At 46.7% G+C, this 27,975-nt stretch overlaps 2 protein-coding genes across 2 annotated transcripts; one reads left to right on the forward strand and one right to left on the reverse strand.

Annotated features, from left to right (window-relative positions):
- Positions 1-2,083: 2,083 nt before the first annotated feature.
- LOC129386333 (uncharacterized) lies at positions 2,084-6,274 on the reverse strand. Its single transcript, XM_055074189.1, has 3 exons — positions 5,908-6,274; positions 3,723-3,857; positions 2,084-2,562 (listed from the first exon to the last, which is right to left on the reverse strand). The coding sequence occupies exons 1-3, from the start codon at positions 6,121-6,123 to the stop codon at positions 2,242-2,244; spliced, it is 672 nt and encodes a 223-aa protein (XP_054930164.1). The 5' UTR covers positions 6,124-6,274; the 3' UTR covers positions 2,084-2,241.
- A 9,945-nt stretch (positions 6,275-16,219) lies between these two features.
- On the forward strand, positions 16,220-26,111 carry LOC126536710 (glutamate receptor U1-like). The gene is made up of 8 exons (XM_050183732.2): positions 16,220-16,261; positions 17,064-17,129; positions 19,349-19,452; positions 19,879-19,969; positions 20,055-20,216; positions 20,452-20,599; positions 21,072-21,295; positions 25,902-26,111. Exons 1-8 carry the CDS (start codon positions 16,220-16,222, stop codon positions 26,109-26,111), a joined length of 1,047 nt encoding a protein of 348 aa, XP_050039689.2.
- Positions 26,112-27,975: the final 1,864 nt, after the last annotated feature.

The following is a 27,975-nucleotide window of genomic DNA, read 5'->3' on the forward strand; positions in this document are numbered from 1 at the left end:
TTCAAACGGCGCTTTTTATAGAGCAATGGCCATTTGTGACGTTGATGACAGGAAATCATCTATGGGCGATTGCTCACTTTTCACTGGCCCTGTCGAGAGCGCCCTCCCCAATCTTGTAAGCAAGGTACTCGTGCGTGACAACACAGCCATTCTCTCCAGCGCGCATAATGAGCGAGTCTTCAGTGTCGCTGCACGTGTCTCCACAAGAAAACGAAGGAAGGTTATCGAAGAAAATTTTGAAAATCCGTAGTGAAGATAGAAAACGTGTGAAAGGCTGAGGCCAGACAGGCCAGACAGGTTTGTACACATTACAGAAAAAAAAGTAACCGATTACAATTACGCTTACTTCATTCAAAAATGTAATCGATTATAGTTAACAATTAGTGCCCGACAAGAAGTAATTAAGGGACAACTAAAATATAATGGCTTACTTGGACGTCACTTTCATTCGAGCTTTTTATATTATTGCACAGATACCGTAATCGGAACGAGCTAGCCTGGCGCATTCATTGCGTTCTCTGTGGCGCTTTCTACATTGCTTATCTTCGCCAAGAATGGCTTTTGAGAAATTTCATCGGTCATCTTTCCTCGTTGTAGTCGTGAGTACATCAGCAGAGATGATGAAAACACACTCGACGTGCGCGCTGAGAGGTAGGGCGGTGCTGCAACGTGTGCTGGCATCCCGCGCACGCGATCGTGGTCACTCAGTACCTAACTCCTTTGCGAAGCGCAGCGCTTCGTTGTTTCATTGTTGCTGCGACTTGAAAAAGACGCTCGCGGTTGGGCCAGTGAAAAGCTGCACGAATCGTCCGTAGGCGACTTACTGGCATTGTCGTCCTAAGTGAATGTGGCCGTCGAGACATACCAGCCCCGATTCTATTCGTCGGCCTACATCTGGTACACCGTTAACACGAGGACAAAATACTGAGCTCCCGGGTTCGCCTTTAGGGACACGCGCATCCGCGAGGCTGCTGCCTAGTACGATCTCGGGCGCACTACTGTAGTTCGCCCCAAATTGAGCTTCCCCAAGCTGCGTCACCTGTTAGAGTGTCTCTCTTGAGTAATGTAACCAATGACATGTAACTGGTTGCTGAGAAAAGTAACCGAATTATAGTGAACGTTACCGAGTAAAAACATAATCGCTAACTTACAAAATTACCAGAAATGTAATAGATTACAAGTAATTAATTGCATGTAATTCGTTACGTACGAGTCTGAGGCCAGCTGATTCTATTTACTGTATTTGTGGAACGTTAGCAAAATAGGGAGGCAAGTAACGTTAAAGCAATCAATTACTTTTTAAGTAATTGCTTACTTCCGTTACCAGTGTGAGTAAGTGGCAACCGTAATAAATCATTTTTGAAAGTAATTGTAATTGTAATCGGTCGCGTTTTTTTTTTCTATAACGTCTACAAGTCTGGTTATAACGTATGTTTCCGTCTACTTGGCTTGAAGCTAAGTAACTTAACATAGATTAAATGTTTCCCATGAAATTCAAGCACCGTGTGTCACTTGTGACCACTCTGACTTGTCGGCTTGTCTTGTAATGCTGGCGTGCCACAAAGCTCTGTATTAGTACTGCCATTATAGCTCAATTATGTCAACAACCTTTATATTAATATTTCCTCTCCTAATAGACGTTTTGCTAATGTGTGCAAGTTATTGCGAGACTAAACAAGGCCAATTATTTTTTTAAATTTAAAGCTCATCATAACAATGTGTAAAATTTGTAAACATTGTGGTGGTGTGAATCACTAATGAAGCCAAATTGTACAATTTGCAAGATAGAGATTTTATGTAGCTGTATGACTGATAATATTCGCTACTAGAATAAGTTATTTTTCTTAAAACAGGAATGCGCCGGTGTCCAGATGACGCATACTATGTCGTGATTATCCCCAGTAATGCCAATCAAAATTTCTTCGATTTTTCTCACGCTCCGGTTTTTCTAAAATTAAGTGCGTATAAAATGTGCTCGTGAAGGTCTAAGCTAGAGTATGCTTCACGAAACTAGAGATCCTCACGTGGTACATTATTTTATCTGTGTTGCAAACCAACTGCAATTTTGTTCTTCATGTTTTAAGCCTTCCGAATCCCTCAAGAAAGCTGGCCTTGACCTTTCAAATTCGTCAATAAGGAAAACAACCACCCTTTAACAAATATTACTTTATACCGAGCCGAACTAAAACGTGGCATTTTACTACTATGCCTCCTTATGTATAAACGCCCAATCCTTGCTTACTAGCTTGTTTCGTCGTCGCTGCCCCTACTATTGTCGGTGAGGTCTTCCTTCTTGCTCGCTCTATGTTTCTGGTTAGCCTTGGTCTTAGGTCCAGAGCTTTTTTTCCCGTTGTCTTCGAGCATTCCGCTGACCTTGCTTCTGTCGCTCTCTCTTCTGCGTCCTTCGCTTTTTCCAACGGGCTCGCTTTCCTGGGTGACCAAGCTTAAATGGGTATCGGTGATCCGATTTTCGCCGTCCGCCGGCAACATGTCCTTCGTAACGGAAACATTCGTAGACGCGCTTCGGTAGTCCGCCGTCTTCAAGGACTTTCCATCCATGGTCTGCATAACGTGCGAAAAGATGTTTCGTGTTACGAAGTTCTTGCGTGCCACCTTTGGACTTCTCAGATCGCCGCAGCTAATGTACACTCTAGCTTAATGTTCTCAGAACGAAGCAGTGCCTTGCGCAAAAATATAATTTAGTGCTGGTTAACCATTTCACAACGTTGCACACCATCCAGGTATAAGACCCTTCAACGCTTCAGATTTGCTGGTATCTATACTGCAGCTGGAAATTCGTTTTTCGTGTGAAGCTGATACAAATTTCGATGGCTGTTCTGGCTTCATGCGCCGAGTGAACGGCGGCAAATTATCTACAAAACTTAGTGTGTGAGCTTTTTCACTCACTCTCGTCTCACTTTCTCGTTTTCTTGTCTGTAATTTGACAAGGCGTTTCTCATGCGAGGATTTTAAACATGACTGCGTCTATCACTGTGCGCTAACGCATTCACTGCCACAAGAAAAAAGGAAGGAATAAACATGACAGTCCCGAAAATCGAATAAGATGTTCTAATAATTAAAAAATTATAATTAAACTCTCGATCACCATTATATTCACGAGCGCGCAAGAGGCGCCCTTAGAAAAAAAAATGCAGACTTGCTGCAAAAATTTTACACACCATGAGTCACCCGGGATGCAGAATATGTGAATACAGGTGACAAACTTTCTGTCCGTCCCTGTTACTGGTAAAAGGGGCAATATATGTAAGCTGGCTGTCAGTGTAGGTACGCTGACGAAGTCAACACGGCTAGAAAGCTTCAATTGACAGACACTGGGAAAATCTTGGAAATTTTCTCAATTTGCGTGAAACGTTGTAATGGTCTTACAACAATTCGGTGTTTCGCGCATCTCCGCGGCCTTTACCGTATTTGCACGTAAATAACGTCACCACAAAATAATGCCCCGTGTGCTCCCACCCTGGCTACGCCACTGGCCCGCGCCAGTGGCGTAGCCAGGGTCGATTAGCTTGCTTTTAATTTAGATTAACTGGCGCATAAGACAAACGAATGACAGATTCGCAGATCTGTCCGCACATCTTCTGATACTCGTGGGATCTGCGAATGGCAGGTTGACTGCGACCAATTTCCGTCCATCATAATGTCACGTGGCGTGGTCAGGCATCCGACCAGCGAGGGCTAAAGAAGTAGCGGAAACCACTCACGGTATCCTGGAGCTCAAGCTTCAGTCCCATCTTCTGCAGGTCAATACCAAATGAGCGCAACGCCTCGGACACCTGCTCTCGACGCATCTGCGGGTTCTCCGCAAGTTTTGCCTCCAGGTCTGCAGGTTCTTGGCCCTTTTGAATGATAGACAAAAGAACGCGAAAGCGTTCGTACCATAACTTATTGCGGACACCACCGGTCATTCATAGTTTAGCATAGGTCGCGCGCGCGCACGCATGCATGCACGCACGCGCACACACACAAACACGCACCCGGCACGCACGCACGCGCGCTCGGAATGGACCATTCGCTTTCCAAAGCTCTCTCGTCTGCGCCCTTTATATCCCGTAACCGTGGCCGGTTATCTTCAACGTAGTCATAGTGGAACGCCTTGACGTTTTACGCCGTTTACTCGAAGCCACATTACGCGAAGGACACTTATGCTTGACCCTCGTTCTGCATCATTTATTTTTTCTGTTCTTTTTCCTCTGTTAACCCTTTCCATCTATGTCGTAAGCACTTTCTTGTGGTCTCTTTATTTCACTATCTCAAACTTACTGATTACGCGTTTTGGATCCTCCCACAGGTAATAAATTGTATATATGGTATGTATGTAAACGTCGAGTAAAGAAACGTCTCAGTGAATCATGCTCTTGTTCTTTAGTATATATATATATATATATATATAAAGTACATGAGTGGGCCAGCTGTTATTTGAAAAAGACGATGATACAAACTGGAGTCGTTTTCGTAAGCTAAAGCTAAATTTTATTCTGCCAACAGTTCCTAGAGTAGAACACTCTTCGCCAGGGCGCGTTGCTTGATTGTGTGGTGTTTCATCGCGGTGGCAAGGTGCTTCCGAGGCGGCGGCTCACTTCGCCCTCGCACACATTTGTACGAGAGGGTGGCCCGCTTTCCCCTTGCCCTCGGCGTGCTTCTATACTGGAGGCCGTTACGGAAACTTGCACGTGCGGCATAAGTCATAAACTGCTGTTTGAATTTTGACGCCGCTGGCGAATGGTGTAGCGCCTTAAACCTAAGCATTGTATGACCTTAATGTTGTCACCTGTGCGGTGAGATTGCATGTGGCATTAAGAAAATAAACAATTATGCACATCGTTTGTTAGTTGTATACCATTTCAATTAGCCGCTTCACAGTAGCTTCGCTTCAGGTAGATTTCACCGCGTGCGATGGATCTGCATTTTTTTTTTTTCATACGGCAACGCACTTGCTTGTCATCGATGCTTCGGATTACACTTTCGCACGACTGCTGTGTGAAATAGACGCTTCACGCAGCGGTGAGCGCCGTTTAAGAGCCCCTCAACAGGTTTGCATTTTGATATCGAACAAGCGTGGTGTGTAGATCAAGCGGTAACGATTGCGTTTGCAAAATATCACACCGATGCGGGGCTCCAAAACGCGAACAAATTCAAACGAAACTTCCCGCAGCCTCTTATAAGATCATACAACACTCGCCAAAAGAGACGTCATACCTCTCGCGCGCCACGCCAGTGTCTCGGCTTGGAACGCGCAAATATCCAGCAGCGAGTACGAACACGTAATTAACGTGAAACGTAGCGTGCACGAAACACGCACGAGAAATGCGACACACATCAAGGAAGGAGAAAAAGGAACCAGGGCTCGCGGCGTACACGATTACGTGGTATCTCGACTCGAGTGAAAATGTCCCTCGCTGACACTGTTGGGAAATCGGTCACAGTCTCTTCTACGGAGTGGCTAGCCAACGCCACCTAAAGAGGGTATAGGTTGCCTCCATGAATGATCGCCTCGCAACATTCCATTAGCTCCTACAAAACTTTCTTTAACAATTCTTGTAATATGACGTTCTGTGGACGGCGCTCTTTCTGGACGGCGTGTGCAACGCCTTCACGTAGAAACCCGGATTCTAATGAAATTAAATTAATGCCGCGCGCTGTCAGAAGTAATAATTAAAGCAAAAACCTGCCGCCTTCACGCCTTCCCCTTCGCTATCCAATAAGAATATAGGCCTTGGTCAACCACTGTACCAAGTGCTGCTTTGGCGACGCTGTCTGTTTGATCAAGACTGACATTTCAGGATAAAAAACGGACGCGGGGTTGACCACGGGGACGCGCCGTATAGCATCTGCTCTGATAAGCTTGCACACTCGTCGCCAAATTGACGTCAAAGCTGCGAAACGCACCTCGTCTCGATCGACGACCATGACAATCTTTTGGACGTTTCCCTCCGTGTCGACGGCGAACATTGGCTCGGCCTCCTGCGAGATTTCCTCCACGGTATCGTTCATGCGCGCCTCACCGGCCACTACGCGGCGCTGCTTGGCCGGGTCCTTGAACACGAAGTCCACCTCGGTCAGGGTGGCGTCCGCTTCCTGCGTCATATCCGGGTGAGTTAGCATGTACCAGTGCACAAAGCGCACATATATTGGCACTGATGAATATCCACAAATTAATGCAAGCAGCACAAGCTAACAGCTATTTATTCGCACGAGAGACGTTCCTCGGCGACGAAAAAAAAAAAATACACGATTAAGGATTTAAAACATGACATGCTAGTGCGTAAGGATGTGTGTAGTTTTCGTTTATTGATACTCGTATGATGATCTCAACTTGTGCGCTTTTGTCACCTCCACCCCACCTCTGTGCCGCCCCGGTTGTAATAAAATCATTTAGGGTTGTGGGTATGCGATGAATGAATGAATGAATGAATGAATGAATGAATGAATGAATGAATGAATGAATGAATGAATGAATGAATGAATGTTCTACATCGCTCTATATTACTACTTGGCTGCTAGGTTGTTATTTATACCTAATGAGCACAGACGAAAAAGACATTCGCAATAGCCTGAGCACGAGGAAGCCATTACAGAAAAGCGGACAGAAACAAATACAAGATGAAATAAGCAGCACAACATACTAGCCCTTGAACTACGACTTTACAACATAGTGATGAATGTTGGTGGCTTTTTCTTTCCAGGATACCCGTGCGCATTTTGCCTCATCACCGAAAGCATCGCGCACCTTCATGCTCAGCGTGCCATGTCAACGCGGTCATCACCTTGTTGAATTTCCGCCAGACTCGACTTTTGTCTCTGCTTTGATTAGTTACGAATTATTTTAATCATAGAGTTTCTCACTACATTACCTAGAGGGAAATCTGGCGCTGCTGCGCTGTGGTATGCATGGGAATGCCGGTATATTGTGGATTCGGATTGGCATCGTTCTCGAAGAGACAGTACACCTTGAAGACGCGCTTGGCAAGTACCGTTCCGTCTGTCACAATGATTCATTTTCTACTAGAACAGCACGTAAAAAGCTGTTTTAGCTTTATTATTACGCGAAAACATGTTTTGTTTAACTATGAGAACTTGTTATTGCGTGTACGACTATATGTTACGTAAAAAGTATCAGCGGGCCGCTAAAGTTGGAGCACAGAAGACAAGGTTCGCGCTCGCTTTGAAACAGTTGGTCGTCTGTTCTTGCTTTTCTTCGCTTGGTCATGCATCGTGGATGAGTAAAGATGTAATATGCGTGAATGAAAACATTTTACGAAGATTTTACTTTGAGAACGCGTTATTTGCGTAGCCATATCCACGTTTTAGACGAAGCCTCTTACAACACCAGCCAACACGAGCCTCGCAGACACATATGCCGTCATTCCCATGACGGCACGGTGCCCCCTTAAGAAACTCCCATAGACGGTGGCGCCAGATTACCCTCTAGGTGTTATAGTGAGAAACTCTATGATTTTAATCTCACAGTAAGGGAAGGGGTACGGTTGCTCAGCCTAACGCGGCAGGCGGTGTCACAGCGGTGTCACAGACACTCATGAGTCCAGAGCAGCATGTCGCAGGCTTGATTGTCGTTGCGGGGATGGCCCAGTTTTAAATTGAACTGATGGGCAGTCAAAAGGGCTTCTGTCAGAATTCTCTGTCCGGTAGAGTGCACACCCCGAGGAAAATGTCATCTAAAATGTTCCTCGGATGGTCGGTCGCCGTAAAGCTCTAAAATTAGCAATGCTAAAATGGTTACATGAGAATGCTGTGCAGCTACATTGTGGCTTTGATGTGCTAATTCTTCGACATATTATCGTTAGCGTCGCAACCAAATGACATTTTCCGGCGCAGCACCTCATGGAAGCTAATGTCATTTTGGCATATCGTACGCAAATGGCGATCAATGGGTCTGCATATATACGTGTGGTAAAATACGAGTCCGTGGAGTTGAACGCACTGAGCAGAAATGTACCGTTGCCAATCATATCTTTTTGCGAAGTAGTCACGGATACAAGGTGCCCTTATATTTTTTTTATCATATTTGGATGGCTAGGTTCCCGTTCTGTGAGCTACCAGACGCACACCGCCCCATGAGGAATGTCAACCTGCAGTATCGTTTGTGCGTCCACTAAGTGCATTGATATCTTACGACGTCTCTCGCGTCAGTGTATTCTGTATTCTACCTTGAAATCTTACTCCATTAAGCGTAGGCCTCACGTTAGCCCAGAGTGAAGCACTGCAACGTCGCGCACCTTGTGACCGGCTCGGACGTGCTCTGCGTATCGAATGCGTAGGTTGTTCGCGTAGATTTCGAAGATGAGCGGATCCACGAAGCCGGCCAGTATGCCCGTGGTCATCGTGGCGTCCACCAGCATGGACACGAGGAACACAAGCAGCATGACGCTGAGAAGCACGCGGCCCACGCGCACACCCGTCAGGCACAGAAACCACAAGCAGAGGCGGCGGCTCAGCGGTGACTTGAGCGCGATCAGACCAACCAGCACGGAGGAGATGGAGCGCAGGATCTCGTCCTACAAAGGACAAGGCCTAAGGTGCGTGTCACAGTGGCGCAATAACGGAAGCGGCCAGCGGCAGGACGCGCGCCACGAAAAATAAAAATCAAGGCAACGTTCTCCTGCCGCAAAACGAATGGGTTTCGAAGGTACTCATCCGGTACTTATGCCGCATGCCACCGATTGCGAAGAAACTAAAAGCGGCCAGTTAATCCACGTGTGCAGGAGCCATGAACAAGTAACGATCCTCTCTCGACACCCGCCAAAAGTAATCGCTGATGACAGCGGCGTTCATCTCCGCGGACAGCGAGGCTGTCAAGTCACTCTCACGGCGGCAGACACACCTGTCAGTGTGCTCAGGCCAATGGCGCATTTTGACACGAGTATCTTCCCTCCGGTAATGTGACCACACCTTGTAATAGGTCGTCCACACGGAATTTCTCCGTTGCCTTGTGAAAAAGTTGCACGGCCCGCAAGACACTTTCTGCCACCGGTTGTTCAGGAGCAAGGTCATAAATGGCATGCACAAACGTATACTAGGAAAACATATTTCAATTACATTACTACATATTTTGCTTTACGTCAGCAAGTAAATGAAGTTGCACTTTTCTAGGCCCTTATGTACGGCCTAGAAAAGATTCTGCCTCTATATAAGGTGTACCAACGCAAGAACTCGAAAGCACCATGCTGAAAAGAAAAATAGAAAACAGCATTCATGACTGAATGTGGGCATACATACTTCTGAATTCAAGACAACTGCAAAATAAATTTTCTTAGCTTGTAGACAGTAGCAAGGCTTACAGGATACTGAAGAACGATATGGAACAGAGGGGCTCAATGTTTTGTTAGTTACAAGCACACGAAGCCAACAGACAAGGCAGGGCATACGGGCCATTAACTCTTTTTTATTAAATGTAGAAATAAATAAAAAAACATAAATAGAATTGGACGAAATGACAACTTGTCGCATTTTGTAGAAACCAGAACATGTATCTTCAGCATTAATTGAGCAGCGCTCTACCAATTAGCTATAAGAGTGGATGTTTGTACGTGTGCTAGATATATCCCTAGCAGCGTTAGCCAGCGCACCACTCACGTCATTGATGAGGGTGTGCGGTATTGTGTTAACCACAGGCGTCACCGAACATGTGATTTGATAAATAGGCGACTGGTCAATAAACATTATCATGCTAGATCAAGGCATCACGGCTCCTATTATCGCAAATCAATCTATAGGAAGCACGCAACGTGAAGAAAGAAGGTTCATGAAAGGAAGAAATTGTCACCCACTCAACTTGCAGCATGATGCTACTGAGGAAACTCAAACGGGTTTCTCGGATAGAACGCTTCTCGGTTGGAAAAAAATTCGTACTGAGGTGGCTTGCTCGAACATTTAATAACGAAAATAACGAATTTAAGAACACGTTCTTGCGCGGACTAGGCGTTGTCTATGGAACATTTAAAAACGCGTTCTTACGTTCGTTATTATTTTCGTTATTAGATGTTCGTGCAAGCCGCCTCTGGTCCGGGAATCGAATCCGGAACCAACGCCTTTCTGGGCCAGTCGCTCTACTATCCGAGTTAACTAGGAGGCTAGCAGATCGCAGCGTGAGACCAAATTAATGCGCAACTCGGAGCACTGGGACACTCCATATGGCACACCAATTCTGCGCAAGGCGTCCACGAGTTGGAGGAAGGTCCATGGAGCGGATAAATTTCTGCGAATCTTTCTTTCGACAAATTTGTATGGGTTTGCTTAATAGTTTCGTCTTCCAAGTCATGTGTATGACATTTCCTGCCTTTTAGAGCTATTAGAGCCGAGACCCTCGCTATTCAATGAGCAAGACGAGTAAGGAGAACCGAGGGACTAGGATTTGTGTTAGGTATACAACTGCATGAACGTTATCCGAAATACTAAAGAGCAACTTTGCATGAACCTAATGCCTCAATAATATACCACGTAAATTTCACATTACACACGTCCACCTGCTATTAAAGAAACGTGTGAACGTAATTAATTTAGGCGCCGAGTTTGTTTTAGCATCACATAATACGTGGCCTCTCTAGCTTGCGTGCGCATGCCTACGATAACTTCACCCTGCTCGCTCAGATCGCGATACCGGATAGCGCTACGCCAATTCGCTCTATCAGCGTTTTTGCTGGATGTGATTGGCACTTGCGCGATTTTCTTTTCTTGCTCGAGGCTTTCTCTCGTGTGGAGAACGTACGTCCAGAGAAAGACCTTATTTTCCGACAGTTGCCTACACAGACCGTTGTATCTCTACTGCCAAAGACAATCCCTTTCATTGACGCCCTCATCCCGAAGCCCCACAGCGATCATGACGCCTTATAGAAAGGCTCCTTTCCTGTAAAGCGGATTTTCGTAATTGCTGGGCACAGCAACACACGCATGCGGTCAGGGTGTGACATAACGCCTTCACGAGTGTGTGGATGATTAAGAATCACCGACAGCCGCAATAACTTCGTGTTCACATCCCTGTCACGTCCGCTCTCTATTCGATATAAATCGTGCTGTTGAAACGCTTGCGCAGAACGACAACGTTATGTTGAATATATGACTCACATCACGTCAGCGCGCGCTGAGGGGATGCTTAAGCCAATGTGAAACAATCAAGTCTGCCATTCTCGCACAAATCAGGCTCTTACGCATTGTTTCAGCGGTATGTACGGGGGAGCAAAAACGACAACTGGCTTTTAGGTAAAATATAAAATCCGTGTATGGGCAGATTCCTCTGCAGAAACGATTATCAAGCAGAAATCAGACACCATCTTAGGTGCTGCTTCTGCACTAGCTCAGCTGGAATGACGGGCAGCGCGACAGCGTTCGTGACTCACGTTCATGTAGACGCCGAAGAGCTTGTGGGCCACGAGCAGGCGAGATATTGGGAACAGGAAGAGCGGCAGCATGCACGAGCACTGGTACGGGATCGGCTCGAGCACGAACAGTGTCACCATGGTGGCAACCACGAACATGCACTGCACATGCTGCGCGAAGTAATCGAGAGTTCGACGGAAGCCCGTCTTGTGAGCAAGGCTTCCGTATGGAAGCCGAAACGTTGGTGTACGTCTGTCTTTGTCATGTTGCGCGAAGCACCGTCACACTTCCGAGGTCTTCATATTCAAGGTTATCCCGACGCCGAGCAATACTCCCGTTTCGCAACATTGTTATTTTAAAGCTTGGCGCCGAATTCACGCCTATTTAATTATGACGATACAACAAACACAGAAAGTTAGTCAACAGCACGCACATACGCACGCACGCACGTGTAGTAGAATACATGTACAGTGTACGTATAAACATTGTGTCTGTGACCAGCATGGGTCTCCGAGTCTACAGTGTGCAAACGTTGTGTGCACAGAAATTATTTCAATAAAATTATCAAGTCAGAACGTGTATTAGTGCAGTTGATTCTGAAACGTAAAATTAGCCTTCTGTTATTTGCTAACTAATCGAAAGCTCTGCAGAGAAAAATGAACTGTGGCCCGCGCCCGCCAGTGGTCGTCAGTGCCATTCATGATCTCTAACAGGGATGCCAGGATTCAGTAATATGATGTTCCTATGCAGTGGCTTCGTTTCTTATGCAAACTGTTCTGCGTGCAATGAACATAGTTTCTTTTATATATATAGCAAGCGTATAAAAGAACAGCGTTCACGGCAAGCAGGCTTCGACTGATAATGCCTTCCAGAAACGTTGCTCGGCTATTCCTTGCGCTCTCTCCTGTCCCACCCTTTCTCCCGTCTCGTTCGCGCTAGTAACTATGTCACAGCAACTGCGTCAACACGAACTATCTCAACTTTCTGCGTTAATTACTATTCCTTACCGCCAGTTTCGAGGCAACGGCCATGATCATGAAGAAGCAGGAAAATGCGTATCCCAGCGCCATTCGGAGGGCCGGCAGGGCGTGCGCCGTCTCGTCCAACTTGTAGCCCACCTGCACCACCTTGACCACACCGGTCTTGACCTTATCCATGGTGGACGTTCGGCTCGCAGGTCACCGGCAGAGCAGCGAGGACGAGCGAAAAGAGCTCGGGCAAAGTGAACAACGTCCTCGGAAGAGGCGCGGCACGACTTCTTGTGGAAGCACGAGGCTCGTGCGGGAGCTCGAGGCTTTCAACGTCCTTGTCTTCCTCTTTACACGTCACGAGCGCTGAAAAAAAAGAAGCGGAACCATTATCTGCTGTGATGTCCACATCAGTGTACTATGCCGCGCGTGCTTTCATGCACAATGCAAAGGATTATCCAAAGAAGTGCTCGTCTGTCCTTATCTCTGCTGAGTGAAAGGATCAACGTACGTTTTAGCTTCAAGAACTGAAGGCATACGAACAATCACTGAAGCAATGTCTGAACGACTAAACACAGGAAATGTAGACAACCACCATACATCTGCACAAACATTTCAAGTTGCGTGCGACGCTCTACGAGCAATCCCAAGATCATCAGCAAGCGCAATTGACATCCCCGACTCATCAAGTCATCTCTGTACCGGACCATTCTGGCTCACCTTGGGTACCAGATTGGCCACCTTCGAATTTCTAGCCAACAGAACCATCATGGGACTCGATTATACAGATCGACGCATTTCCAATCCATCATTAAAAAAGGCGCGTTAAAACGAGCGACAGGGCGAAGAAAGAAGATGGGGCATAGGTGCCTACTAGAACTGAGCGTTTACTGGAATGACCGAAGGTACATACTCAACATGGAAAGGCAATATACATGCCCCATATGCACGTCTCTTTCATTCCTTCTACCTTACATGTTAGACAAAAAAGGGAAAATGTGGCATAAAAATATCACCGCCCAAGCGCTCCGTACAGATCGTCAACCAGTGAAGCTGAAACGTGCGGCCCCAGTTTTTATCCCTGGGCTAATCCCGACGGTTCATTAAACGACAGCTTGGTAGGTTGCCGGATCCTCGGTACGCAGTTTCTGCTTGCGCTCGGCTGCACGAGCCTGTTCTTGTGACCGGGCTGCAGCATCGGCACGGCGTAGACGAGCTCGTTCCCGGTTCTGCTGGCTGCGTTGCTGATCGAAAGCTGCCTGCTGCTCAGGAGTATGTATGACGCGCGGCCTACCTGTTTCGGAGCCGGAGAGAAAGTGCTGCGCGCGCGTTCGCCTGCGACGCAGAGCAACGACCTCACTACTGGCGCAGCCAATCGCCGCTTCTATTTTTTTTTTTTCGCGCATGCGTATGGGGTTGCGCCGGGGGAGTTTTCGACGTACAGGTGACAGACGGACAGACGAATCGGCTAGCCATATACAACTTCGCTGTAAAAGCAGCGCCCATGCACCCCGTACAGATGGCAAACCAGCGAAGCTGCAATGTGCGGACCCGGTGTTTATGCTGACGTCGACGTTGTCGCTGCTCTCCCACGCGGGCCCGAACCGCCGGATCCTGGGTCCGACGTCACCGCTGGCGATTTCGCTAGGCCATGACGTCGGCGGCGTAACGTTGCCGCTATAGCTCCGCTTCGCGAAGTAGCTCGGCCGCATGAGCTGCCGGATCGGCCCCAAATTGCCGCTTGCACTCCGCATCGAGGGCCCGATCTTCTGCCGAGGCTGCTGGCACGAAGCCGACGAGATCTCTCCCGCTGCCTGCTCTCGGCGCTGTTGCTCGTAAGCCAACTGCTCCTCGGGACAACGAACGATGCGTGGCCGTACTATTGGGAATTCGGAGAGAGGCTGCTGCGCGCTTGCTCTGCTGCGAAAGAAAAATGACGTCACTATTGGCGTAGCCAATGGCATGCCACACCTTCCACCAGAGGGTTTCGGTGGTCGGACCGCGAGCGTTTCGCCTAATCATATACAACTTAGCTGTAAAAATTCGGCGCCAAGCCACGCCTAACCTCCGTCGGCTCTACTGGGACTGTCCATGCAGCCTCAAAGGATCATCGTAATTCTGCCTAGTAGGGCGCAAACTCTTAATTTCCAGGAGGACTTATTCCCTCTGGAAAGCAGGGAAGCCATGTAGACGGCTTGCTGCAGTGCGCCCAGGTAAATTATATTCGCAATCGCATCTAAAAAAATTCCGACACGGCTGCGTGCCTTCCGCATCTCTCACCGAAGGTCGACGTTAATGCAAATAAACATTGAAGCAACGTAGCGACACACTGTGTAGCAAACGTCGAATCGAGTCATGCATGCCGAGTGTATGCAGCCGGGCTCCTCTCTTCCCACTCGACAGGCTGCCCCATCTGGCGGCGCCGCCACGACGTCGCACTACGCGGAGCGCGTGTGAATATGTATTCAGACAAGATTTTCTAAACAAACATGACACGGGTTCAATTCCGCCCAGTACTGGAGAAATATAAAAGTATATCTTTATTGTTTATGCCTAGATATACGAATCCAGTGAACCAAGTTGGCGTCAAAGAGATTCATCGATGAGTGGGACACACCCAGCGAACTAAATTGGCTCGAAAGAGGTTCACTGAAGAGCGGCACATACCCTTTGAGCCTCTGCTATCTTTTAACAAACCAAAGCCTATCCACCATTTTCTTACTTTTTTTTCTTTCTTTTTGCCGCCGCTTCTTTCCACTCCGAACAATGTTTCTCATATTTCTGACTTGTAATCTGGGTTTAGCACTCAGGACACCGAGCACCTTGTTCTTTGATGTCCGTCAATTAGGCACAAGCCACGGGTCTATTATAAGTTCACTCAAGTGTCCAGAAGTTTAAGTTGCTAGGGTGCCAACCATAGCGTAAATTATTCTTTCTATTTCCATTATTATTAATAAGCCCTCTCAATAATGTTGTTATGCTTCAGTTGTCTAAGGGTTCGTTTTTTTTTTGCGTTTTATCGCACTTTGTCTTTTGTTGGTTGCTCTTTTCATTAACTCTAGTGTAGCCAATCACCTTCGTGGGTATGAGCTATTTTTTGAGGCGACAACAACAAGAACAACGACCCAAGTTGGCATGAAAGAGGTTCATCGAAGAGCGGCACAAGCCCACTGTCACATAACTAGTGGCCAAAGTTGGTCCGACGGTTGGTTTAGACTCCTGTTCCCTCAGCACATCAGCCAAATGCACTACCCACTGCACCATGGACTACCCAGCGACCCAAATTGGCGGGATAACGATTGAACAAAGATTGCCCTCAGAAAGTGTGTGAAGTGTCCTAATGCTAATTGCATTAAAACCCCCTAGAGACATGTCCTTCTTTTCTAAGCGACCTCCCGTTCCTTTAGTTGCTACATAGCATTAAAAGTACACCCGCAATATTTTGGGACACCGCAGAAACAGTGTCGTAACCACTGCGCCTGCGCGAGCCCTCTAACGGTTCGGCTGATTGATGGAGTCTACTGCCAGAATGGACACCGGTGCCATGTAAGACGCCGCAGAGGTTGGCTGCGAATTAATTTTAACTACATGTGCTTTTTTAACATGTTTCAAAAGATCGGCAGACGAGCGCTTTTGCATACCACATGCACCTATTGAAATGTGGTCGCCGCCATCGGAAACTGAACCCGTCACTTTCTGTTCAGCAATCTGATAAAGAAACACACGTACGATGCACAGACGGCACAGAAACACCATGGCCACTACCTGGCGACTTGTGAAGCTTCGTATGTTGTTCTGTAGGCGGGTCTCTGCGCCCGTTGCCCAAGGTTACAGCGCAGCGGGACTCGGTGCGGTCGTATTCGCTCTTTTCTAGTAAATCGTTAGGAGCAGCAAACACCATGTCTCGCGAGATGAAAAAGGAAATGGAGAGCCTAGTCAAAGTACCAAAGATAAATTGGTATAAAGCTTGACGAGTAAGCAGAAGGTAATATAAAAGCAGTTACTTCATGCCTCGCTCCTGTTTGTTGACCACGTGCTACACTGACGCTCTCACTGACTGTTCCAACCACATTCATGCACACTTCAGGCATTCCTTGTTATGCCCTATCACCGTACGCTGGCCTCATTGCAGCCCAGGAGCAGCGTTTGATGCTGAATTTCTGGAAACATTAAGTGACCAAGCTTCAGACAGTCAATGACGGAATTGTGAAGAACAAATAAAGACGCAAGCACGAAAGCTGGAAATCCAGCATCTCGCGGATTCATGCAAGTCATGTAGCGAGCAAATCGGTCGAATTGATGTGGTTGCACCGGCAACGAAAAAAAAATGTATATAAAATAACTTAGCACCGCGTTCAATAGTCGCGCTCGTAACGACTCTGAGCGGGCACTGGGAGCGGTTTTCGCGATAGCAATCTTCAAGGTGCACATCGATTGCCTGACTCTCCCCAGAAACGGGACTACAGTGGACGCTTAGAATAATTAGGACGTCAAAATCTGTCCAGCAAATCACGCTATGCCCCATTTTATGTCGAAAGAACTCCAAATAAAATACCTGCAAGCTCATGAACTTCTGCGAAGGCTCGCTGATACTGAGTGAAGCGTCGTCATTCATAACGTCTGAAAGGAGGGAAGCGACTGGCCGCAGCTTCAGAACAGCAGAATGGTGAGGATAGCCGTCTTATACGCAATGAAGACAGATGTTGACGGAGCACTATATCTTTCCGTGTTTTCTTTGAACAGCCTAATAGCTGGCACTTGTACAAGGACGAGTATGTTAACAGGACGCTGCGTTTTACGTCCCAGCCGGTGAGTTCTTGATTCTCGCAACTAATGATTCACCTGCATGTTCACCCTAATATGATTAGTATGCTCGCGCTGCGAGCTTCACAAACATAACTTGCTGTTTTCCTTTTGTTGTTCTCTTCAAATAACACTGCCGTGTTATCAGCTTCCTCACATCGCCAATAAAAATCGTGACTCAGACGAATGACTCAAAATTCAGAAAGATAACGTCGATTTAGACTGAATAATGGCGAAACAAGGAGTACATATAAGGAATTATTAGTCGTGTACTAGTCTGTTGTGTTTTTTATTATTATGTATTCTAACGAAAAAAATACGACATGACCTTAGGCCTCGCAAAATCTGAATTAATATCGCATCTCTACTAAAAACACTTGCGCTTGAGGAGCTGACCAGCCATCCGAGATATGTATGATTTTGTGATCATAATAGAGATACAACTTAAGAAATATGCATAATAATAATAACATATATATATATATAAATAATATCTACAAATACATGTAATATGTCGGTGCAGTTGTGCATGTGTTCCGGTGTCATGACCGGTTGCCATGCGAAATTTGTTAGCTTGAGTACGCTTCTTGTGCACGACGATTTGTGTTATGGTTCGCTTTAGCTGGATGCTTTGAACCATTAGCGTGTATGCTTAAGAATGGTAAAAAATCATCGACGATTACGATAATCCCTAATGCGAAATTTGAACGCAGCTCTATGCGTGTTTTCATTTCGCGTTATGCTGACTGGCGTGAACTATCTGCCTCGTGCGGCACGTTGCAAGATGAGCGAAGTGTGGCGCGACTGCCTCGCTAATCAGGAGATCACGAGAGGCAGCGCGTGGGTGACGCGTGGACGCTTATCACAGCAGCCGCCGCAGATAGACCTCCGCTCATGGAGCGCTTTATTTCCATACAGACGATGCGCGCTACTCTGACGCCATTTTGTAGCCATCGTCGTCGCGAACCTCGTCTTGTGCGGTACTTCGCTTTTCTTCTAACGCTTTCGCCATACCTCCCCCTCCGCTTTCCTCCTCGCGCTCTCTTTGCTGTCGCCTTCTTTCATCCCCCACTGAGCTCCTCGTTCTCTCTTTCATCATTCGTTGTGCTCGTTCGCTCAGTTACGAGGGACGCCGACGCTTGCCGCAGGAATGGGCGCCTAAGAGCTGAGTTCTAAAAGGACAATGAAGATTTCCTAATGTATGATCTTCAAACTTCTTTTCCACATTGATTATTGTTGAGTGAGGTCACTGTCATAATCGTTGACATCAATAAACCTCACTACAATGCGTAAATGTTGCGGCATCACGTTCGTCCTGCCTAACTCCTCCGTTGACGCTCCTCACCAACACGAACCTAATTGAAGTAGACGTAGATGGTGTTCCGTTGACGGCATTAATCGATACTGGAGCCCAAGTGTCCATAATGAGCGCTAACCTATGTCGTCGCCTCAAAAAAGTTCTTACGCCTGCCATCACTCCAGCCATACGCGTCGCCAACGGCGCCACTGTTGCCGTCAGGGGTATGTGCACTGCTCGCATAGGAATTGCTGGCCGCAAAGTTCCAGTTCTGTTCACCGTGCTGACCAGTTGCCCTCATGACCTAATCTTCGAGCTCGACTTTCTGATGGCGCATTCTACCCTCATCGACTGTTCCACCGGTACGCTGTGCCTCGACCTTCCTCTTCTTCCAGACATTCGCCCCGAACAACCGAACACCCTAAGCACTACAGCGTTTGTTCGCTTACCTGACCTTAAAGATGCTAGAATGGCGACAATCCCTCCTTCACTCTTAAGTCTACTAGCATTATGTCCGTTCAAAAGCCACTGCGTTAATTAGGCTTATAAATCCACCAAATTGTGCACATCTAGCAGACTATCTTTATGTTCAGCGAGCGTATTGTTGAGTCATAAATTTCCGAGAACACATTCGCGTGATGTTACCAAAACACTCACGCGCGCACATGCGGCGACCTGTAACGGTGCCGATGTCGCAGCGGGATGGCACCGTTCGAATGGCATGTTGATTATGGTACTTTTAGTTATTATTACTGTACTAACAATGAGTAATAAGGAAATGCTAGCTCAGCACCTGGTGAACTCACATGTTCTCGTTATCATGAAAGCAGCGACGTGATGAGAGCGTCAAGACCTCGCGAATCTGTGCATTGTGAGGAACGCGAGTGGACGCAACGATGAAAGCAATGCGCACTTGTGAATGTTTCAGTGGCGCCCGTACTCGGTCCACCTGACAGACAACTACGATGAGGACGAGCTGTGGGGATTGTCCGGCTCCATCGTCGACAACATAACGGCTTCCATGGGACTGCGGTAAGCGGAAACACGTTAACGATGCAGAATGATGACCCCTCGTTTGGCAGGGATCGAAGACAGGTTATCTTAGGTAACCACGGACTCATGGCACGGCTTTTTCGACAAACTGAATATTGTTTTATTGTGCTTTACCTCGACACGTTCAGCGAGGGAGCTGTTATGCCTTGGGTATACGGAACAAAATTTCTCTGCTAAATGTGACGTCAAATGTATATGAATTGCTGCCCAAACCTGTGTAAATCATTTTAATGCCCTTCATTATTTTGCCGAGGTAAGAGCACTTTCACTCATTTCAGGACACAGTTATTTCTGGCACAGGCTAAGTATATATAGGAACGCCGTTTTGTAAAATATTGTCATTGTCATTGTCATTTCTTTGCTGACCGTCCGTACTGGTGCAACAGGAGGCATAATCGCGTGCAGGTACAAGTACAAGGCCCCAAAGGACAATATGTGGGGCTACAGGGTTCCCAACGGTACCTGGACAGGCATGCTTGGGGACCTACAGAGAAACGTGAGCTAGGAGGCACTTGTTGAATTATAGCTGTGTCCGTTGTGCATCATATTTGCACCGTACATACGTGTTGCGGTTGGCGCAGGAAAGCGAACTCGCCGTGGGTCCATTTCTCATCACCACTGTCATTGATGAAGAATTCTTGTTCGGCTCTGTGTTCCTTGTGGACAACTTGCGCTTCCTGGCCGGCCTCAAACAGCCCTTCTTCAGCGCTGTCTTCACCAGGGTCTCCCCTTTCGACATTGAGGTATGCACTGAAGTACACCATCTCCGTTCACAGCGATGGCTGTGTTTTCGGAGGTGCAGTAAGCATTCTGACACATGCGAAGAGCATCACCGGGGGGCCTCGCTTGGTACGTTAATGCACTGGCGTGCATGCAATGCACTCTAGTGCAAAACTACAAAAATACTTCTGCCACGCAAGTCTGCACAAGCAGCACCATAAACTTGGCATGACGCCTGAATCTTTCCTTGCTCTGTAGCTGTGGGTGCTGGTGGGAGTGACCCTCTTGTTGCTGACGTACCTGAGCGTCAAGCTGGTCAGGCTGCCACGTATCCAGCATAATAAAGGCTTCCTGCGGACGTACGGAGATATCTTCTTCATCTTCTTCGCCGCCACCATGCAGAAACGTATGTCTCTTTCAGCGGATGACGGCATGTACAATTTGCCTGACTCAACTTTCTTATCTTTGTAGCCGTGACAAGTCAAACGTGCACACTTTTTGTCAAAAATAAGCGGGTTACATTGCCTGAGACCGTCAAGCTGGCTACAGGCATTTAAAGTGAGTTCCTGATATGCCCCAATTTCCAACACCTAGGAAAATAGAATCTCGTATTCACCACCCACAGGTGTGTAGTGTCAGGATCCCCATGGGAACCACACCACACAACCGAAAGACATATATCATGAATGCACTGAATATCCCGCACACTTTTGACAAGTACTGTACACGTAATTCAATAAGTACACACAAGTAAACCAATATGAGATGAAAATAGTGCGTTCACAGTGAATTTTCTAAATTTCGTGGCGCGCAGAAGTTACGAAACCTGCGTAGCTGTCTCGTCGTTGGCTGACGACATCCACTACTTCTGTGCGCAGACTCACCAACTGAGCACGTGGGTGGGGGCGCAGTGTTCCGCGGCCTACATTGCCTCTGGCTGGTGGCCAGCTTTTTCGCCATGAACTTCTTCACGGCCAGCATGCGCGCCGACCTGCTCGTCAAAGTCGAGGCACCACGCGTACGCACGACTGCCGACGTGCTGCGAAATCCCAACACACGCATCCTGCTGTTCGGCAGCGCTGGCTTCACCGAACTATTTCTGGTGAGCTTGAGAACATTTTACACAGTTCAGAAGAGTCGATCACCGAGAAAATGAACTAAGGCGCGTCTGCCACATGTGTTGCATACGGCACTTCCCTAGTACATCGTCAAAGACATGTGCGGGCGGTCTATTGTGTGTACGTTGCAAATAGGCACATAAGTACTAACATGCTCGTTTCCGAACGTTCCTGTCTGTGTTGCCTGTTGCAGCCCCTCAGAGAAAATGGACAAAAACTTGCGTAAGGAGTCCGGCATGCGTGATCGCGTAACTCACTGCTCGGAATTACACCACGAGCTCTATTCTTTTGCGTTGCCTCAGCTGCACCAACTCAGTACATTTAAAGAATGAACTGCAGATGATGGCATCTAGGGCTGAAATGTTAGGTGAAAGTTGCATTAAAAGGTAACTGTTTTGATATGAGCAGAGTACTAAGACGTGATGTTGCCACTTTAGCGATTTTGTCGCTAGATTTAGCGACTTCCTTGTCTGTTTAGCGCCAGAGTATTTAATTTAGCTAATTTAACTTCAAGATTAGGAAAGTTGCTTCGAAAATAGCCTTTTACAACTTTATTATTGAAAAGGTATTCTGAGTGAACAAAAGCGGATGTATGAAGCGTAGCCTCTGTGGCCAGAGTTTCTTACAATTACTAAAGGGAACACTGGTGCTGCGATCGCTCAGCCACCATGGGAATGAGAGGTAGTACATAGATGTGTCTGACCTTCTTTCTCATGGGCTTCAGACTGTCTTGTGGCTTCCTTTATTACGCATTATCTGCGCCTATATTGGCCTAAAATTTAGATAAATTCATATTTTTAATGCAGAAGGTAATAAGACTCTGCAAGCACGCATAATCGCTGCTAAGTGCTGTGGTTCCGCTTGTCCATGCGTGCATGGAGTAATAGTTTCAATATCGGGCTTCTGTGCTAGAGGTCCTGTGTTCAAATCATACCGGCGGACACTCTTAATAATGTTTATTTAATTGTTTATAACGCAGTACTTCCTTTAAATTGTCATTTAAAGCCAGAAGGGCGAAGTTTAGGCAAATCCATGTACTACCCATCATTCCCACGCTGCTGGCTGAAATGCCTTTGCAGCTCCCACAGACACTAGCGTCACAGTTCCCTCCAGTAGTTGTATGGAACTCTATGTCTGTAAACATGATAAAGCAATGGGTGTATTCAAAGTGTCCGCAGTGTGCTCACAAAATGCATGTTTCTGTTTTGTTTTCATTTTTTACGAGGCAAATTTGAACGGGCATTAACGCTCCTGAGTTTTGCACTTTCACTAAATGCGTTCGATTGGTGAGCATGTTGAAATTTTACAGTGAGCTTTAGAACGCAGCAGGTGAATAATCAGATCGGTCGACTGTAGAAAGGCGTGTTATTAGGTGCAGTTGGGCTTGTTCACGCGAACCTTAACGCACTTCTTCCTTATGGCATGAGTTTTGGACAAATTAGGGGACGTATTCTGCTACGACCAGTTAGGTGATACTAGCGCTTTCGCGTGACGTAGTGCTCAACCAGCCAATCAGCGCGCACCTGACGGTGACACTATCGCCGAAAGTGATCGCCGCAGACAACGTCCCCAGTACTTCGAAGGGCCTTCAGGTAAACCAAGGGATGGAAGCGTAGAATTTGATCTGCATGAAGGTCGAGTAATTGTCATGACAGATTAAAGGGCCCCTCACCAGGCCACATAGTAAATTTCGGTTATACGCTGGAAGTTATTACATGCCCTCTATGGAGCGTTCTGCCCCAAGAATTTTTCAAATTGGTTCATTAATAGCCGATACATAAATATTTCAGTGCCGCGAACCCATGATTTCACAAGACGAGCTCCACTGCATAGCGAGACACTCTCTCCACTCGCCCCGTCTAGCCTCCGCAAGCGAAATTCTTTCCCTACGTTCTCCCATACCGGACCTCGAGGATCGCGTGACGCAAACATCAGTGGCCCCGTCTTCATTTTCTTGTCTCCTCGCTTTTTTGCGGCGCGGCGCACTTAGCTGACGGCGTCGCAGGCGAGCTTTTGCGTTTGTCTCGTTTAGCGCAGCACACAATTTTGCGCGCTGTGCACGAGAACACCTGACTAGCGGTATAAATCAGTGCTACGCGAATACTGAGACAGACACAAGTGGTTCATAGAGCATGATCACACGTTGGAACACGGTAGAAAACGACACACTTTCGTTGTCTAAGCCTGCGACGGCACGGCGTGAGAACAAGCAGAAAAAACGGAAGTACATCTCTCTTGCTGCGGTGCGAAGCAAAACAAGAACACGGGGACATTCGGTTTGTGTGTTTTATTATTTCTTTAAACTTCAATTCGTCTACTGAAGCAACAGATTACACAAATAACAGATGTTGCCTTGAATAATTATCGAAGTCCCGTGTCGCTACGATCGACGTCACAGCAGTGCGATGTACGTAGGCGCACTAGCACGTGTACGTCATCCCTCCAGCCTGGAGCGCGGCGCCCGCGAGGAGGAGGGCAAACGGAGTTCGGTTTGAAATTTCAGCCCTTTCTGCGGCGCGTAGTGATGTAATACTTGGCGGACACGATCGCTAGCGCGCATTGCATGCACGGCGCTTGTCAGCTCAAAATGGCCAGTCCTTGTGAGGGTCCCTTTAACATGCGATCTTGCGCGCCTTGCAAAATTTTTATATTCTTTCGATAGCACCGACTACCAAACAACTTGCAGGTAGAATGGGGACCGAGTGCGTTTTCGTGCTAGGAAAATCAGGTTGCTTGTGTTCTTTTGAAACGCGCTGTATTTGGAACCTCACAATCTGAGGATAAATGCGGAATTTCATCTGTCATCGTCTGTTGTTAAAGCCCAATGCATACTGCTGGTAAGTTAACATCTTATTTCTCATTCACATGGACCCTAGACAAATGTTAGACGTTTCAGGAAATGATTTACGACATTCTAGCTTACATTACAATGTTCCAAAACGCTTACGTTACCTAAAATTTACTCAGAAGTGCTAGTGAAAATTTTAATGATTTTGTAGCAAAATTTTGCATCCGCGCTTAAAAAAATTAAGGCAACACTACTACGAAGTTATCTCTGAAAAATATGGAAAGTTTTTTGTTTGGCATTGCAGGATAGAATTTTACAATAAGTGCGTCTTAGCGCAGTGAAAAGAAAAAGATGACTGTTTGCATATTGGGTTAGAATTCGTGCTTTCGATTTTAGCAAATAATATTCGTTGGCTTTCTCAGAAGCTGAAATGAAGAATTATAGACCATGATTGAATATCGCAACCGACACTCAATGTTGCTGCCACGGAGATTCAGGGGCCCTATAACGTAAAACTATTCCAATATGTTTTTATTCCAATCTCCTGACGTCAAATTTGCGTAACCGCCGACGCAAGCATCGGATGGTGACCCGCAGGGTTGTCTGAACAGATCAACCAAACGCTCTCCTCGTTTATAGGCGGTCACTTTTGTTTGCTTTAAAAACTAATAACATTGCCTACAGTGAGCGGCTTGTCTTATCTAATTGGTTGACAAGAGGCGAGGAGCACGCTCAAGGGGAGAGAGATTCGACAGGGCCGAACCAGTGCACTGAAAATAGACAACCGGATGAAGAGGGTGGTGCTGGTATCTGTGATTGGTCCGCTTTTCCTTACTTAGCTTGAGGTGGCTAGTCGAAAATCGCGGCGACATGCAACGGAAGGTTAAGAATGCCGCTAAAACGGATCCTCAGCAAAGAAGAGTTGGCAGAGCGAGGTCGTCAACGTGCCGAAAGTGCTCAAAAACGTTATACATCCACGCAAAAAGTTTTATTTTACGCAAGTAAACCCATGCTCTCCGGCATGTGTGAGTAGCCAGTGCCGGAGCTATCGGCGGCAGCCATCTTTTATTCCTTTCGGAACGGGGAAAAAATTGAGAAAAAAAACCAGTTTTGTTCGGCATATTAATGTATCTTTAAAGCGTACACGTCACTTTGACGCTGCGAGTTTTCGCGGTTTTGTGACGTCGCGTGACAGGCAGGTGAAGTGGGTGCAGCCAAAAACTTTTGACCAATAGCCGAGGGCTAATGGCGAAAAGGCTTCGAATCAGAAATAACTATTTTTCTTTTGCTCGGTCCAATGATGCATAATCAGTGTGTAGGCGTTATATCAGATGGGCAGTCATCGCGGTTTCCGTGACGTCGCGTGATAGACAGGCGAAGTGAGGGCATTCCAAAAAAGTTTTTGACCAATTGTGGAGAGCTTATTGCAGAATTGGAATAGAAAAGTTTGGAATAGCTTTACGTTATAGTGCCCCAGGTCGCGTACTCGTCTTGCAAGTCCACAATCTTGATGGAGGGAATGCGCGAAGCGGCTCAGATGACCGGTGCATTAAACTGAACGCAACGATTACTTAGAATACGGAATTTGAGCAAATTCAAGTATTACGTCTGTTATTCACATATGGTCCCTAATGCCTCCTACAATAATGTCAAAGAAGACAACGGAGCCTTACAAAGCACCCCAACGAGGTTTTTCCGCGCATGAATCTTTTAGGTTATTCTTTCTCTTTGTTTCTCTCGGCCAATCGTTCCTATACATTTAATTTTGCTCGTTGAGTCTAACCTGTGGCATGCATGTGCAGTACACGGACGAAGCCTCGTACTCGGCCGTGTATGATCGGGTGCGACGCACCAGCGGCGAGCTCCATCCGTCCGAGATATACACGGACAGCAACTTTCGCGACGTTCTCGCACAAAAGACCGTCATGCTTCAGGAGGTGAGCCCCTACCGGCGCTGGCACATTGCACTCATTTCAGTATCTCCCGCTGCTCGCGACAGCGTAGTTCACTGAGCGGTGACGGCCTAGAATGTGACGCTGACATGGTGAATAGCGTTATATTTAAAGACATGTAGTAAGCCAGACTAGAGCCACGTAAGGTACAGCCTTTGTCGGCAATGGGCAGCTTGCCTTTACTTTATTGCGACAGGGTGCACGCATGTATCAGAGGTCGGATGTATTACAAACATAATGTGCTGCCACTACATAAACGTAACTGCTCGTGTCCCATAGCAGACACATAGAGAGCAAGCACTTGCGGTTTTCTAGACACACGTGCAGGCTCGCATAGTGAGCGCGGATCAGACCACATTTGCGGGTGCATCACGGGCAAAATATAATTTTCCGAGTGCGGGTGACTCTCGAATTATCAGCTAACAAAACAATGTCAACCGAGTACATTAAGACCGGGAGACGTTGCTCCCTCACCGTACCACCTCACTTATACGAAAGATTATAACCGAACTTGCTTCTACAGGAGCTAGAAGCAAGTTTTCATGACGATCATAAATATAACAAAGAGGAGTGGTAAGAACGGGCAGTGCTGGTGCAGACTATTTTCGAATATCGACTTCCTTTGTTAGCGTAACTGCATTATTACGGTACATGTCCTTTAAAACTTATATATAGCTCCTTCTAGAAAGCCTCCTTCAAGGTTGCTCCACAATATATGCCGAGTGGCGTACGAACTTGGAAGCTGCAATACTGTAAACCTAAATATAATTTCCCCTTGGACTTGTGCAGTACATGTTTGTTTTTCGTACGCTTTACCACAAAGCCTGACACGGAGCGCTCCTGCCAAGGGGAGCGGAGCGAGCCACCGCGCAGCGCGGGTGGGAGGAGGGCAACGTAGATGCCGCTTTAGTGGCCGCAGACCAATACATAATAACACTTTCGTTTATTTAATGTGTTAATAACACGTTGACTTATTGTAAAATACTCATTGGAAGTTATAAAGAAGTTCACGTTCATGACTGGGCGAAGTAAACTCAGGATCGAGGTGGCGCGTACTATAAAGATCACCTCCCTTGCGGATTACCCGATTACCATTACAATAAAAAAGTTGAAAATGCGCAGTAAAAATTTTCTTTGTTATTGCCAGATCTGGTTTTCAATCGCTCGTTATGAAACATTACAGTCTAATGTAGCAAATATTTTCTTAGGCGTGTCGCTGAAGTGAGACGAGAAAGTCGCTAAAATTCTCGCTGTAACCGTGAAGCGGATTTTAAGAACGTGGGTGTTTAGGAGCACTCTAATATAAGCTAACGTGAAGCAAATCGTTCACCTAGACGTTTCATGTTGGTCTAATGCCCGTGCAACAGAAGGAAAACAGTAAAGTTACTAGCAGGGTATAGAGGGCTTTAGCTATATTAATGTGTGTACTGTAGGGTGGGCGAATATTCGAAGTTTCGAAAACTAATGGTTGGTGTGTAATATTTTATTCGGTATTTGAAAAAGAACTATTCTGCATTTTCGAGTATCAAAACTAACCAAATATTTCCCAATAACCGACTGGTAAAATCGGGTAACTGTTCTCCACCTGCTGAACAAAGTATCGCAAATTATGATACTCAGAAGTAAAACAGCAACAAAGTTTTTGAAGCAATGCAGAAATAAAATTGGTAACGCAAGCTTGGTTTTCGGTCTTGCAGTCTAAGTGTTGTGCTGGTTAAGACTCCTTGGTACATGTACATAAATACCCAAGTATGCATGGACATGGAAGCTGCTGTCGCCGTAACACAATTGGTAGCGCAACGCGCGCATAATGCAAAGGTTGTGGGTTCGGCTCTCACCACCAGCAATTTATTTCTTCCATTTCCCTTGAGCTTCTCATTTTTACACTTCATATTAAAGCTACAAATAATTTCCCTTGCGCTTC

The sequence above is a fragment of the Dermacentor andersoni genome, chromosome 4 (genome assembly GCF_023375885.2).
Source record: "Dermacentor andersoni chromosome 4, qqDerAnde1_hic_scaffold, whole genome shotgun sequence".
NCBI lineage: Eukaryota > Metazoa > Arthropoda > Arachnida > Ixodida > Ixodidae > Dermacentor > Dermacentor andersoni.